Source organism: Syzygium oleosum, unplaced genomic scaffold (assembly GCF_021117445.2).
Source record: "Syzygium oleosum isolate NSW1041296 unplaced genomic scaffold, Sole_v2.1 Sole_v2.14, whole genome shotgun sequence".
Taxonomy (NCBI): Eukaryota; Viridiplantae; Streptophyta; class Magnoliopsida; order Myrtales; family Myrtaceae; genus Syzygium; species Syzygium oleosum.
The window spans coordinates 10,178,079-10,194,584 of NW_026607498.1; the positions used below are offsets into that span (position 1 = coordinate 10,178,079).

At 42.1% G+C, this 16,506-nt stretch overlaps 2 protein-coding genes and 1 pseudogene across 3 annotated transcripts; 1 reads left to right on the forward strand and 2 right to left on the reverse strand.

The window, feature by feature from the left end:
• Window positions 1–1,927: 1,927 nt before the first annotated feature.
• LOC115686534 (subtilisin-like protease 1) lies at window positions 1,928–6,288 on the reverse strand. Its single transcript, XM_030611868.1, has 2 exons — window positions 5,710–6,288; window positions 1,928–3,643 (listed from the first exon to the last, which is right to left on the reverse strand). Exons 1-2 carry the CDS (start codon window positions 6,286–6,288, stop codon window positions 1,928–1,930), a joined length of 2,295 nt encoding a protein of 764 aa, XP_030467728.1.
• Window positions 6,289–9,474: 3,186 nt separating this feature from the next.
• LOC130139957 (copper chaperone for superoxide dismutase, chloroplastic/cytosolic-like) lies at window positions 9,475–13,304 on the forward strand. Of its 2 annotated transcripts, XM_056317998.1 has the most exons (7): window positions 9,475–9,606; window positions 9,701–10,045; window positions 10,157–10,183; window positions 10,512–10,584; window positions 10,719–10,853; window positions 11,852–12,075; window positions 12,932–13,304. In XM_056317998.1, exons 2-7 carry the CDS (start codon window positions 9,761–9,763, stop codon window positions 13,193–13,195), a joined length of 1,008 nt encoding a protein of 335 aa, XP_056173973.1. In that variant the 5' UTR covers window positions 9,475–9,606; window positions 9,701–9,760; the 3' UTR covers window positions 13,196–13,304. The 2 variants fall into 2 exon arrangements, with proteins under 2 accessions (XP_056173973.1, XP_056173972.1); XM_056317997.1 differs by lacking the exon at window positions 9,475–9,606 and having other exon boundaries at window positions 9,661–10,045.
• On the reverse strand, window positions 13,243–16,411 carry LOC130139958 (nudix hydrolase 14, chloroplastic-like; annotated as a pseudogene).
• Window positions 16,412–16,506: the final 95 nt, after the last annotated feature.

Here is a 16,506-nt window from a genome sequence, read left to right on the forward strand (position 1 = left end):
TGTCATCAGCATGCTGCATATTGCTATTCACGTACTTTAACCTTATTCTTTAACGAGAAATGACTGAGATCAACACAGTAGACAATTTTACAAGGGGTGTCCTATCATTTGTACGTTAAATATCTTTGATTACAAAAGATAGAAATTTAGTACGCTTATGCCAAAAGAAGAAGAAACCCCTGTTTCCCAAGCATGATAAGACTATAAAATAAGAAAATAAACCAAAGTAGTAATCGCCAAGCTTGCAACACTTCAAATTTTTTAACTTGGCATTTATGATGATGCAAATATAATACACCACCCACTTCTAATATGCAAAACCTTAGATCTGTGGACAATTGTCCAAAATGTTCTAAACATATAATGTACAACGGTCAATTCAATCACCAACCTTTCAATTGTGTGAATTTAATTCTAAACATTTTGATGATTTTTTAATTTAGTCCTTCCGGAAATTGCTGATGTGAATGCCATCCGTCTTACGTGACATGACAATTTTAAAATTTTTCTATTTTTGTCCCCTTTTGTTTCCCTATTTCTTTTCCTTTTGCCTATGGTTAGTACTTGGCCATGGCCGTGTATCGATCATAGGCAAGGCCTGCCTTCGCTGGATCTGGTGCTCGACCTTGCCAGGTTTGGTGAGGGCCACCCTTGCTGCCTCTAGCGAGACCCTCGCCTGTGCCTAGTGAGGGCATCGTGGCTCTCGTCTCACAACCGGGGTAAGGGAAAATAAAAAAAAAAAAAAAAAAAAAAAAGGGAAAGGAAAGGAAAAAGAATAAGAAAATTTGAGAAAATTTCTAAAAAATGCAAAATTTGCCCACGTTAGCACCGGCCATGCCACGTAGGACAGCTAACATGACTGGATCACCACGTTAGTAATTTCCTGCCAAGATAATCATAAGGACAACATTAGCAAATCGTCAAAAGGTTTAAGATTAAATTGGCATAATTAAAAGTTTTACGACTAAAGGTTTAGATTTAAGATGGACAATTTTCCTCTTAAATATGCCTAAATATGCAAATGAGAACACACTTTAATTTGCAAATAAGGATTTTTAAATAAGTAAATATTCAAAATGTCATTCCCCCCCTTGCATAATAGCTAACTGATTTAAGCAATTGTTCGATATAATTTTCCCGCGGCAACTTTAATTGTGAAAAGCCGTGCCGCAGCATCTATAAGGTCTTCTGCAAGCACCTCCAAAGTCGCAACTAAAAAGTTGCCTCACCCTACTCTAGAACATACCAATGAGCAAACATACAAGTTATATCTCTTCACAATGCAATCACAGCACATCATAAACTAAATTTTAACCATAATTATACCAAATTGACTCTAAACTTAACAAAACGTTTTGTGTTGTGATCAACCGGTTTACTTAAATTTAAACATGTCCTAAATGAATTAAAAAGGTAAATTGTTCATGACACATTTATTATAGGTGCGTACACACACATACATACATACATATATATATATATATATATGATTAATCTTATCCCAAACACTCTTAACTAGGAGGAGGCGGCGGTGAATTTGTCTAACTCTAGATTAGAAGAATTAGGTTAGGTTTTTCCATATGATGGGGATACAAGATAATCTCAAGCATGGCCATCCAATGTTTCTACTCCACCGTGGCAATGTCCATAAATCAAAGCTTGATCGAATTACTTTGACCGAACGAAATTCTAGATTAACTCTCGTGAAGATATAGCGAAATTCGAGTTTCGAATGTGTGAATTGCTTTTCAGATTCAACGATTCAACCCGTTAAGTCCATCATGAACCGGACCAAGACGTGGTTTTACGATAACTGGTACTATAAAAGCTCCAATGATTATTCAGGACACAAACACATAGAGAAACCAAGACCCCTACTAGTGGACTTCTGTTCTTGAACCATAGAAATCTCAGACACTCCCTGCGATTACTCGAACACAACAGCGACAGGGGTTCGAACCGAATGCTGAACAGAGACCCACGTGATCGCCCCCCGAGCAAACGGCGCTGCCGTCGCGTTCCAGTCAACTCTCCTCACGAAGTCGACCCTGTAGCTCGCTGTCTGGTTCGTCTCGGTGAACTCCAGATCACCCGGGGACACGCCAATTAAGTCAAGACCCATGATCGAGTCGATGACCGACCTGTAACGCGACTTCGCAGGTCCGACGTTCCTCACCGTCCTCATCACGCTCACCTCCCTTACCCAACCCCCGAACCTCACGCTGATCGATGGATAGTTGAGTTGGTAATCAGGTATGCTCGTTATGCTCGAGCATGCGACTGTTTCTTGAACTATGGTCTCGATTTCAGAGTCGGTGTAGCCGAGCCCGCAAAGGTAAGCAATGTAATCTTGCGGTCGAACATCGTATATGAGACCCGGGTTGACAGCCTTTGATGGGTTGACATGTCCTGCGCCGGTGGCGAAAATGTCCGCCGGATGGAGCGTCTGGTCAACGATGGGTTGGCGTTCCATGTTGGAGGTGGTGGCGGTGGTTACTATGGCGGACTTGATGGCAGCCGGCGACCAGTCGGGGTGCGCACTCTTGAGCAGCGCTACCACGCCGCTGAGGTGGGGGCAGGACATGGAGGTCCCGGAAATCACGTTGAATGCGTGCTTCAAGTTTGTGGAATTGTCTAAGGAAAATGGCCAACCAGCAATGATGTTCACACCCGGGCCGATGATGTCCGGTTTGAGGATGCCGGGGCTTTGGATGTTGGGGCCGCGGGAAGAGAAGAACGATACAGCTGGGACAGCTGATCTCCCGATGAGGGTGCCTTTGAATAGGATCGTGGCTGTCGGCGCCGGCGCCGTGCTTAAGTAGCCCTTGATCGCCTTCCCTGCAACGTAGCTCACGTGGACTGCGGGTAGGACATGCGCATCAACCAATGTGGTATATCCCTCAATGGGACCGTTCACGAGGATCATGGCCATGCCGCCCGCATCTTTGACCTCTTGACCTTTTGCTACTCGCCCTCTTCCGTCGCCTATCTCGCACACAACCACTTTCCCTTGGATGGTCGAGCGGCCTACTAGTGATCCAGGGAGGCAGAGGGCCGAGGATGGATCTCCGTTTACTCCCGCATAAACGAGGGGAAGCAGCGTCGGAGAGAAGTCGTGTGGTTGGTAGAGGGTCTCCCCATCAAACTCTTGCCCGTTTCCGAGCTGCGCCGTGGCTGCTATGGTGCGGTCGATGCTGCTTGCTCCCACGGTGAGAATCCACAGTGCCTCGTTTGCCAATGTGCCGTCGGACGGCCCGTTATTCCCCGCAGAGCAGCTGACGAAGATTCCCTTTTGGGTAGCAGCAAATGCACCCTTTGCGATCGAGTCATCAAAGAACGGTACGGATGGTCCTCCTATGGAGAGGGAAAGCACATCGACACCATCCTCGATGGCCGCGTCGAGCCCAGCTAATATGTCGGTCTCGAGGCATCCTTTTGCCTCACAAACCTTGTACATTGCCAAATGCGCAAGGGGCGCCATGCCTGCAGCCGTGCCTTTGGCATGACCTAGCGCGCTGGCACCCCTCACAAAAGCACCGGCAGCCGTGCTGGAAGTGTGCGTGCCATGGCCCTCATCATCATACGGCGGAACGACCTGCACAGGAGTCGTGCTCGATCTGATGAACGTCCTCGCACTGATGAGCTTGTTGTTGCTGTCACACCCCAAAACCTACCAAGATGAGGGATGACACGGCCGTCCTTCCACCCGAAGGACGCAGCCTCAAACCATAAGGAATCCGACTCCCAAAAAGTCCCAACGACATCGCTCTCGCTCTATTGGCTACTAACCAAGGAACCTGAAAAGATTGGGGAAAGAGAGGGGTGAGCAACCACAGCTCAGTAAGCAGTGCGTATCTCTTCTAAGCAGATCGAGCAACCACTATGCATGTATACATAAAGCCATACCAGAAACTCGTACTTCAATCCAAAGATATAATATATACATCAATCAAATACGAGTTATTTTATTTCATCAAAGCTTTATACAAGTCCCAAATATACGTTTAAATCCATCATCACAATTCAAACTATCAATGGTCAAGTCCATTGATCAATCTCTATAAAAACCACATCAATGGTCCATTCCATTGACTAATCTCAAATCACACATCAATGGTCTATTCCATTAATGAATCTCATCAAAAGCACATGCCGATGGTCCATTCCATTGGCTAATCTCATATCACATCACACATCGATGGTCCATTCCATCGACTAATCTATTGCTCAATATCTAACCATGGTCACGACACAAAGCCTTGTGACAAGGCTACCAAGATTCCCCCTTGGCAAGGTCTCCACCTACAAAGCCGGTGGCTCGGCCCAGAAGGATATCCTAAACCCAGTATGCATACCCCCAAGCCCCTCAATGGGCTCACAGCGATATTGAGCATCAAACAATCATTTTCCAATACCAGAAATCCAATCTACAAATCAATCTCATAAACCAAACAATTAACTTTTCACAACATAGCCCATCTGCTATTTTCTCATACCATTTCTCAAATCATTCATAAACCAGCTTCACAAGACAATACATATATATAAACTTTCACGACACATTTCATAATATGTTTCCATAACCATTTCATAATTCTTCATAAATCAATATGTATAACCTTCAACAAAAGAATTCTTTTCATAAAGAATTTTCTCAATTCATTTCACGATAATCAATATATAAGCCATTTCTAGAATTGCTTTACCATAACATTTCAAATAATCAACAGGGTAGTAAATGCCCGATCCGAACTTTTATGCAATAACAATACTATTTTAAGTTCTATATATATTTCAAGGCATGGGTTTTACAAAACCGAAGAAGAGATAGCACCACTCACCTGGAATCCCCAAAAATCACACAACGACACTCACTCGAACCGACGATCTCGTAACCCTAACAATTAAACGAGAATCGACGTCAAAATCAAGTAAAATACTACGACAACTACAAAACGGCCAAACGATGCTTAAACGCTAATAGGACAACTTTAAGGCGTTCACAAATTGCTCATCCAAAACGATTATCCAAACCGTCCGCAACGCAAAACTTGAACGCGAAACTTGATCGCGCCATAACTTTCTCCATCGAACTCTGATCCTAGCAAACATATAGTCAAAAGAAAGCCCGTTCAGAGTATTACAAAAGCCCCAACTTGGCCGTCCCAAAATCGAGCCAAAAACGGACGAAAATCAGCCTAAAAACCTCTAGTCGCGCACTGTTCATTGCACGCGCTCAACTTCAAAAATTCATATCCGGCAAACCGAAAGTCCAAATCGAGTTCCGTAAGATCTCACAGCCTTGCAGCACCCTAAACTACCAATTCTATATATATTCACAGCTCAACGACTCAAAAATCAGACTTCGCCGCTCGAATAACTCATAACTCCAAAATATAAGCCCTAACCCCGAAAAATATTCCGATTGAACAAACAATGGGCGCGAATACTTACCGAGCGCGGCGATACGAACGAACTCCGGCTTGGCGAGACTCCTGTGGCGAGCACGTGCAAAAACCCTTTCTTTCTCCCTTCTTTCTTCTTTCTTTCCTCTCTTTCTTCTTCTCGGTGAGCTCTTGCTTCTCTCAGCCGATGGTCTCAATATTCCCCTTTTATAATACTTCTTTTTATTCTTTTTGACTTTTCAAACTTTTTCTTCTCTTTTCTTTTCCTTTTTCCCTTTGACTTTTTGACCTTTAAAATCCATACTTTACAGTTGCAGGATGTGCCGTTGAAGTCACACCTGCCCTTCCATTTGGCCGGGGGCGGAGGCATCCCCTCATCGCTGAAGGAAGGGTGGTCGGGGAAAATCCCTGTGTCCAATACTCCAATTATCACACCCTTCCCCAAGTTCGAGTCATTCCAGAGCCCGACTCCATGGTGCAATCCCAAGAAGTTGGGGGTGTGAGTTGTGTGTAGAGAGAGCGCCTTCTCCGGACGCACGTGCAGAACACGGTCCTTTTCTCGAATGGCTTTAGCTTCCTCAGCGGTCAATTTGGCTGCGAACCCGGATAGTACATTTCGGTATGAGTGAACCATTCTTTGTTCTTGGTCGGAGCTGGCTGCTGAGGTAGGTAAAAATGAGCGATACAGAGTATCGAGATCCTCCAAAGTAGCGAGATCTTTGTCGGTCGGCTTCCGCACTTGGATAATATAAGTCGACAACGAGCTACTTGTATCAGCTACTGCGATAGCAGCATTAGCAAGTAGAGTGCTTAGAATGCTAGAGAGACCGAGAATGAAAATCACCGTGGTGTTTGGAGACAATCTGCATTTCCGGTCTTCCATCTCGAATTGGCAGAAGAAACAGAAGAACGCTTTGTGCTTCTGCGTGGACCGTGTCGAACTTGTAGCGCACTTATATAGCAGAAGCGAGACGGTGAACTACATTGGGAAATTACAGGTTTCAATGGACGCTAACCGGCATTCGGCGGTGGAATCATGATAATCAAGGTAGTTAAGCTCAGTTTGTCGCGGCTTCTTTGAATTTCAACTGTAAGCTTGGTTGCAAGAGTCCAAGAGAAGGAACTGGGTCATGGCGATCTCCGGAAATCTATTCCATTCGACCAAACGAATGTATGTGTAGATTTCACTAGTTTCAAACAAAACAACTAGATTATGTACTCAACTAAATGTTGGTTTATCATTCAATCATTGGAGTTATGTGAAGACTCAAGAAGAAGAAATCGGATGCGAAGCTTCCGTTTATGGCGTCGAGGACAATGTTAAGTTTTTGCCCACATTGATCGGGACAATTGTATATATTAATGCTGACATTCTGGAAACTATCGTCTGTCCAGCTTTCCTTGACCGCAATGATATTACAAGGAGAACAGGTTGAGATTAGCTTTTATAGTTTAGATCGATTAGACAGATTGTGCATTGTTTTACGCTCCATCATCTCCTTTCTTGGTTTGTCTCAAACTATACAAGTGTGCAATTGTTTATGAACAAAGTGTCAGGAGCGTGCTCCTCACATGGGAGCTCAGTGTTAGGTAACATGTCATCATGACCACGTTGTTATACCACAATGTCCATCACGTTGGGAGCATGCAATAAAAGCTCGATACCTTCGAGCAAGGATATCACCAAAAGAGCCCAAGCCTGTCAACATATCTAGTTGGAACCATATTCACCACAATCACTCAAAAGTTTAAGCTAATAAGTTATGAGCCAACTAATAGCAGCTCGATACCTTCTAGTTTGGGATTACGGGTTCTTTACCCTTTAACCTATTTAAGCGTTACTTTTGGTGCTAATTTCAAGGACAAGTGAAAAGCGCTCTCTCCAACTTTCCTATCTATTTCATGTCATATTGGCTGTTGTTCGGTTGCCAAAATGCTGGAGAAGAGAACAAAAACAACATGCATAGAGAAGAGACACTCGTCATTCAATGAATAGAGAAAAAAGAAAAAAAAAATAAGCCTATGCCTCCTAGAATCGGACTGGTCGATCCGGTCCGGTTCCAGAACCAGGTGGGCTGATTTCCAATTCCACAAACTGGGAACCGATCTTACTAGTCCGATTCCAGCTTCAGGGTAGAAATCAACTCATCGTAAAATCAATCATCCTTAATATATTGGGAACTCCTAAATATTTTTTGAGCTTTAGATAATTGTGTTTTCGGTACTATTGAAGAGACTATAAAAGACAACGATTCAAAATTGATTTTAGAGTTGTGTCTCGACAATTAAATGGACATATAAACAAATGAGACGAGCTTAAATGTGCATTTAGAGATTTTCTTTTCTGGGGTCAATGTCATTCTTGAAAGTCTTGGCATCACAAGGATGCGATGGAAGCGACGCCGAGAACTTGAAGCTTGAGCTACGAGAGGTCGGGTGTGTGCGGAAGAGCATTTGGGAAAAGTCTTTGTATAAATGCAAAGAATTTTAGATCAATGAGTTTTCACGATATGTAAATAGTGTTCGGTGAACACTTTTTCACGAACTTCCGTATCCAAAACCAAAATTAAAAAGAGAGAGATACATAGAGAGAGGGAGACGTGATGACTCGCCTGAGGGCCACGGATCAGGCCACCCAGCTCCAGCAAGGGCCGCTAGAGGTCACACAACCTCTAGCAACGCCACCCCAAGGTCATAACACCTTGAGCCTCGCCAAAGACCATGCGACCTCAAGCGAGGGCCATCGATGCAAGATCTGGCTCACCGATAGTTAGATATGGGCTTACCAGCAACGGAGGGATGCCAATTAGATATGCATAGTAAAGGTGGTGAGGCAAAACTGGAATTTATTAGTTTATATATGGCAAATTTGGGGGAAAATTTTCATTAACCCCTATAATAACATTCTAAAAATGTTCAAAGCCTGCTGGATGAGACTTACATTGAACTTAAAGACTTTGGAAAAGCTACCTTTAGGTAGCCTTTGGAATTGTCTTTGCCAAATACCTCAACTTTGGTACAAAGGCCTTTAAAGGCCCAAAATCCCTTGCCAAAGCTGTGTCGAATCCACGAGTCGCCACATTCTAAAAGAAACCGGGGATCTTATGTGCTTTTTTGTCTTGTACTAGATTTTTTTTTAAGTCTTTGTATGTCGATGTCAATGTAAATTGATCCGGTCGGTACTAACATGACACTTAAAGGCAAGATATTAACATAGGAGCCACAAACACACCATAATCTAAACGTTCAAAGTGAACAAAAGAAAAGTTTAAGCGCAACATTAAGCAAAAGATAGAAATTTAAAAATTTTATGTAGTCATCGGTCATTCCCTATATGAAGTTTGCAAATAAATACTCACGAAACACTTATTGAATATAGTTTTTCATATGGATCTAGACACTCGTAAAATCATCAAAAAACACTAGTTATATGTAACCTTATTGAACACCAAACTCTTGGAACTAGTGCTTAGCAAATAATGGAGGCACTGGTTAGCATGACTTTACTTTGGTTCTCACTTCACCTATTTCTCTTGGAAGTTGCAAAAAAAAGAAAATGACACAAACAGTCCCTGAACTTTGACTCAATGTGCAATATGGTATCTGAACTTTTAATTTGTTCAATGCAGTCCTTGAACTTTAATCCAATGTGTAATCTGGTCCCTGAATTTTTAATTGTTTAATATAATTCTTGAACTTTTGGTAGATGTTCAATTTAGTTCTTGGACTACATTGAATATTTTCATATAATTCAAGGATTAAATTGAATATATACCAAAAGTTCATGGACAGCATTAAACAAATTAAAAATTTATGGACCAAATTGAACATTATACTAAAGTTCAGGGACTGTATTGAATAAATTAAAAATTTATAGATTAAATCAAAATTCATGAACTATTTGTGTCATAATTCCCGTAAAGAATGAGAGCAGGTTTCCCGATGCTCCAGAATCTCTCCGCACGTCACTTTGGCATCAGCTGCTTGCTCAAACTCGAAGAATCAATAGTCAGATGGCGAGTCGGTGGGAGCGAAGGTGGTACAAAAGAAAACGCAGCCGACAAGATTGGATGACGAATGATCATGTTAAACCAGTTCATAAAGCCAGTAAAAAACAGACACGATGCTCCTCCCGCCGTGAAAATACGTTCACCGCGAGTGGCCCGGTCAGGACTTCGTCGTCGCAGATGGAAGAACGAAAGTGCGAACGAACGAGCGAACTGTCCACCCTGGTTTGACGAGACACTGAGGAGTAACTGAAGACTCTTTTTTGCATTCGTCCGTGGTTGCAATAGGAACAAGAAAAGCGGAAAAAGAAAAATAATAAGAAGGAGAGGAAGGAGGAGGAAAAACAAATGGGGTTCTTCTTGCTAAGGTCAGCGACCACCATCAAAGCAGCCGTCGCGGCTTCTGCTGTCCCTGCGGCTTTCGCCCTGTCTTCCCATCGTCGCTCTCCCTCTTCTAGTTCTTCCACCTGTTCTTGCTGTATCCGCTTCCCCAAGTTTCAGAATCCGGGCTTCTTGTCTCTCTCCCATTCTTCGAGCCACTTGGGCTCTCCGGCGACTGTCAGAGGCCTCGATCCCGCTCCCTCGGCTCTTCACATGGACGTGCCCACCTCCGATATCAAACCCACCTCCCAGGTTCTTGATTTCGGATGCTCTTGATCTGGGTCGTCTGTTTTGAAGTTGTTTCTCTTTTTCATATGATTTCTGGGCGGTTCTTGATTTTCCGGTGGTTTTCGATCTTTGCAGAATGGTGCTGTCCTGCCGGAGCTACTTGTGAGTCCTTCAATCCTCCTTCTCATGAATTTCTTTTTCTTTTTGTCGATTATAGGTATTTGGTTTTGGTTGGTGTTGCTGGAAATATGGGATTGAATTGATCCCTTCTTTTATCAATGGCATCTGTATGATGGTTTAGCTCTTGGTCTATGTAACTAGAGAAGTTCACATTGCCACCCTTCAATGATTTGTGAAATAAGAGCTTTTCTGTCGCTGGTAATGGAGGTTGATATGATTTTACATCGTTTTTTGGTTGGTGTTGCTGGGTTTAATAGTTTCATCCGATTTAATTTTGAAGCTTACATGTTGTTAAATTTTTCCCCTACAGACTGAGTTTATGGTTGATATGAAGTGTGAAGGCTGTGTTAATGCTGTGAAGAACAAGTTGCAGACTGTCGAGGGTAAGTGCTTATAGTCCATTAATTGTTTCGTTCAGGGCGGTTCATTATGTTCATCATCTTGCCTTCTCTAATTTCTTATCTTTCTTTATTTTTACTGAATTGTTGTGCTGTTCTTCTGATGGAAACTCATCTAGGAGTGAAGAACATCGAGGTGGACTTGAGCAATCAAGTGGTTAGGGTTTTGGGTAATTCACCTGTCAAGACTTTGACTGAAGCATTGGAGCAGACAGGTCGTAAAGCCCGCTTGATAGGCCAAGGTGTACCAGAAGGTGGGTCGACTATTCTACTATGATTGATGCAGTTCCACTGTGCGATTCTCTTTTTGGAGACTTTAACCGCATATAGAAAGTATGTTGCTTTACTGTGACAGTCTAATTAGAAGCTCCAACAGGTTATAAATGCTTATTATTGATTTTGAGTCCATTGTAGATCAGAATTGCAAGTGATGATTGATAGGGATGCCTGAAAGTAGATTGAACTTCAAATGTGAAGAAACGGTGCATAAGTAAGCACCATCCATGAAATGCAATGCAGTCTGAAAATTTGAGGTAGATGAGTAAATTAACAAGGTAGGATAGTTCTCATTTTCATGAATTTACAGAATGAAAAGTACAATTTGTGAGTGCTTTGTTCTAATTGCTGTTGGGTGGCCTGCTACAGCACTAAGTGTGCAATCTAGCTAGTCATTTGGCTATTGATATATAAAGCCATCGTCTGCTGCATACCTTATCCTGTCTCTAAAACCTCTGTGTCCGGTTTGGTGATTATTATCTACATATACGATAAGGTCATTGATTTTTATGGTTCCTCTTGTCATTCATCTTCTTTCAAAACCTAATTGTCTGGAAAACGATTTAGGGGTAAAGTCGCCTCTATGACAGTTGAATGGATAATTAGGTTATTGATGCCATCACAACCGAGCTTCTTTTGCTGAAATAATGTTATCTCTTGCTCATAGCTGGTTGACAATAGAATTTTTAATGCTTTTACAAATGGATGCTGATAAAATTGAAATATCTTCATCTTGCAAATCAAAGGTTGTATTCGCATTGATGATGGTCACGGACCGTCCAATCTTACAAAAAGTTGAATTCGATTTTTACAAGACCTGCATCTGTTCAAGCTCATTATTCCATGTCTTGGTAAAGAGTTTCTGCATTGCACATATCCATGTGAAAGATGGTCGATTATTCGACAATGTGAAAAGAACCAGGGCACACTTTTTTCAGCCTACATGTGGTGGTAATTTGTTCTTGCTCTTGTGCAGATTTTCTAATATCTGCCGCTGTAGCGGAATTCAAAGGTCCAGATGTTTTTGGAGTAGTTCGCTTAGCTCAAGTGAGCATGGAATTGGCTAGGATTGAAGCCAATTTTAGTGGGTTGTCTCCCGGGAAACATGGTTGGTCTATCAACGAATATGGTGATTTGACCCAAGGGGCAGCAAGCACTGGGAAGATTTTCAATCCGACTGCCGAAGCAACTGCAGATCAGGTTTGCTCACCTATACTTCCTTTCAAGTTTGCTCGTTCTAATGACCCATTTTCTCACTATGAGCATATTGTATGGGGGATGATGACGGGTTGTTTTTGCTTTTGCTTCATATTTTCTGTTAATAAAGCCTAAGACTAGCTTAAATAAGATTTCTAAAATAAAAAACAAGTGGTGAAGTAAGTGCACAATATGTGACTTGCATGCAATGCATCTTATGTCGTAACATAAATAGATTTATTGAGCCCTATCTGTGTACCCGTTGTATAATGTTGTATTTTCTGGTACATCACGGATTGATGCATCTGAGCAGACAAGGAATACTTAGTGCTTGGAATAATGAATGCTAAGAGGCTTTGGCGAGAGAGCGGGTCTCGAAATTAGCTGCGATTTTTTTCAAGCTTCATTTCTTTGCATGTAATTTTGGATTCACAGGTTACGTGTCCGTCCTCCTACTGCATGTGTCTAGAGTTGATAGTCTGAGTGTTTTAAGCATGAACTTTGTCTTGGTGTCCTCTGTTCATCCTGGATTGCATAAGTGCTTCGTACATAGTTATGTTACATATGCTTGTTGACCAGTCAAAGGTTTATATAATGTGCTTTTGCTGATTTGCTACTTGATTATCTGTAACTTTTGCTCTTGCTTTACATTTCATGCATTTCATCCCGGCATAATTTAATATCACATGAAACCTTTTTGTGTTTCTGGGTGTCCTAGCATGAGTCTGCCGAGGTGTTTTTGTTGTGATATCACCTGCGGTCTGTCTCGCTGATTGTTTAATGTGATTCGGATTGAGCTGTTGTTCCATTTCTTTAATGTGGTTCGCATTGAGCTGCTGTTCCAATTCTTGTGTTCCAGCCCCTTGGCGACCTGGGAACACTAGATGCTGATGAGAAGGGTGAGGCTTTCTTCTCCGGTGTCAAGGCAAAGCTACGAGTTGCTGATCTCATCGGACGCTCTGTAGCAGTCTATGAAAGTGAAGATAAATCGGACACAGGCACTGCAGCTGCTGTAATTGCGAGAAGCGCCGGTGTGGGAGAGAACTACAAGAAGCTCTGTTCATGCGACGGGACCACCATATGGGAGTTGAGTAATAGTGATTTCGTCAACAGCAAATTCTAAATTCATATGAGATCTCAGAAGTCATAAAATATTATTAGAGAGGCATGTATCGACACGAGGGTTCAATTTGTTACTATTGATAAGAAATGAACAGACAAGTTACTTAGCCCTTCGTATGCTTTTCAGCTGCATCGGTTGATGTCAGGTCAAAAAAACAATTTCGTGCAAATCTCCTGATCCAACATGGATGACCAGCTTTAACCACCCTAAAAATGCAATGTTGATGTGCAAAATCTGGCTCTAAAGTGTAAACATGACATAATTGAACCGATTGACCAGCCCTTTCATGGAACGAGAGAAAGCTTCAGTGTCTCGCTGAAGAAGCAGGTTGACTTTTCAAAGGAAGGAGACCTTCTCGCTTGGCCATCTCGTAGAGCCCGATCGCCATTAGAACCTTCGCATCACCGGTTGCACGCCACAGTTTCTCATAAGGTACGACCACGAACCTTAATGAGCTCGCCATGCTCTTGAAGACCAGTATCCTTGCCTTGCAGCTGCTTGATGATCTCTGAGTCCACATTCCCTCTGAATAGGAAGATGCCTATTTCTTCATCGCAACCTCCCTACACATGGATTAGCATCCAAGCATGAACTTCATGCCTATAAAATATCAAAATAACTAAAGATACACTTCAAATGTAGATCGACTTAGTTCCATGATGTGCAAGCCTTTATCATATCTAAGATGTTGATTCATTTTTTTCCACCCTTATGATGACAAAATCACCACGTACATGTCCCCAAGTACGAAAGGACATGAGGTGCTCTTTTAGCATATGAAAGAAGTCAACCAGCAATGAAAAAATTGTTATGCTTGCATAGTTCTATTAGCGAAACCCCCTACTCTTCCTTGCCTTACCTGATGAAATCACAAGCCGTTAAGAGGACCATGGCTTGGTTTAATTGAGATGGGATAAGATAGATATGAATGCACCCTTCAAAGAATTGTAAGAGAGAGTTCACAGATGACAACTTCTTGCAAAAGCTCCTCGTAGAAAATGAGAAGCACAGGTCCAAGACATCAAAGGCAGATTTTAAGCATATCCTAGGCCACAAAAGAAAATTTGCTCCTGAACGTCAACCTAATGCAGCACGTTTCTCAGACACACTTATCTTTCTTCCTCTTTTTCTTTACTAGAGCAACTTCTACATATTATTCACATTAAATGAATGTTTAATCAGAAAAACTTCAAATGTTGAAAGGTCGCCATACCGGAGAAGGAATCACCCTGCATCCAGTAGATGGATCGAGAAAAGCTGTCAGGTCAACCATGTCTTCCAGATTCAGCTGGATGCCTGTCTCCTCTTCGACCTGTTACATTAACGAGTCATCGTGATCAGTAAAAAGCCAAAAAAACAAAAAGCAAGAGTGCAAGTGCTGCAGTCAGTATTGGTGGTGCCTAGTTGGTTTACTATATAAGCCAGGATTCATTCGGTACCATCACGACAAGAATCAAAATCCAGGGTAATAATCTACAAGAGCACTTACAGAATCAGAGAATATGAAAATTGAATGTGTAGAAAAATTGAAATTCAAGGAAAGAGAAATGAAGAGGATCAAGACCTCACGAACTGCTGTGCCAACAAAATCGCCTTTGTCATCATCCAACATTCCAGCAGGCAATTCCAAAACAAACCTCCCCACAGGAACTCTAGCCTGCGAGGTGCACAAATATTCAGCTTGAAGAAACAGTTATAAGATCATTTTTGGATTCAATAATACTTTTCATCATTTGTACTTTTCAGCTTAAAATTTAATTTTCAGCGTTTAAATAAGATGTTTAGAAGGAAAAAATCAAGGAAAAAATACCACCTGAGACATCAATGCAGAATGTATACCTGCTCAGTAAGAACAGCATAAGTTACTCCATCCGAATCCAACAGTATCAGCACAGCTACAGCTGGTCCTCGAGCAAAAACTATACCTGGCACCTAATAATATTTTATTTCCATGACTCTAAAGAAAATTAAAGTGTTTTAGAGCACAAGCACAATGCGATGCAAAAGTACTTCCTTGAATCACCTCCTCTACAGGCCACATGTTTAATTAGAAAGAGAGAGATTCCACATGAATGATATCGATGCTTAGAACTGATTAACATACCTTTTTCCCAGTTTCTTTGTCAAAAATATCTGCCTTGAATTTGAGAAACCCAATGCGGCTTCCAAACATATCCACGCCCTATTATAAAGATCATTACTTCTCGAGTCCAGAGAAAATAGCGGACATACGATAACACAAATAAGAAAACACACTTCCTTAAGAGTTCTATGGCCTTCATCAATACAGATTGGTGTTTCGGTAAGAGTCATTGTAAAACATAATTCAATTTCGTAATGACCATCAAACGAAATATCCATGATCGTTGCCAAGGAATTCTTCAATGTTTTTTGCCGGTTTATAACATTTACAGATGAGAAGAAATAACATCTTGTGGGCATAGGGTTGTGGGGAGCAAAACATGCTTAATGGTTTTCACATATCTCTCTTTAAATGTTGGAAAATTACACATCCAAGCATGATTCCAAAAAAAAATTTCCCCATAGAAAGTCTCCATTTTTACAAAACTCTTCAAAGCAACTCCTAAAACCAAGCAGCTCTTGCTCGACTCACTACAGTTGACCACAAAATAGGGCAAAGCTCTCCGTCTGCAACGCGAAGCAAAGAAAGGAACAAGAATTAGGCAAAAACACTACCTGGATAAGCACTCGCTTCAGCGTCGCAGCGCCGCTAGACAAAATCCCAGTTTCGCTCTGCAAGTTCTTGAGCCACTGCTTGAACAGAGACGAGTCAACGGCACTTCTGCAGAAACCCACCGAGACAATTAAGGCGAACGGCCAAAACCCAACATGGGATTCGCTGCAAAACTGAAGGAAGAAACACCAAAGGAAAGTCTTTTGACCTGAACTGGGAATCAGAGATTCCGGGGGCAGCGACAATGTGGACGGGTTCGCTGGGCTGAACAGGCAGAGCGAGGGTGCGAGAGAGTGACGATGATGGGTTTGAGCCGCTCGACATTCTGCAACACGGAGGTCTCCTCCAGTGGGGCGACGACGATGGGGAAGTGATTTTCTTGGCGAAAGAGATCAGAGTGCGAGAAGGTTGAAGAAGATGAAGATGAAGATGAGTCATTTTTTCGTATTTCTAGGGGACGCTGCACTGGTCCTCCTCGAAGTGGAACTTTTTAGGCAGTGGACGAGTGTTTTTGCGTAAGGGAGAACGAGAGGTCCCTCAATTTTAATTCCATATACAATGTCGACCATAAAAATTTACTTTTCTTAATATTATCCTTTAACCTAATTTATAACGT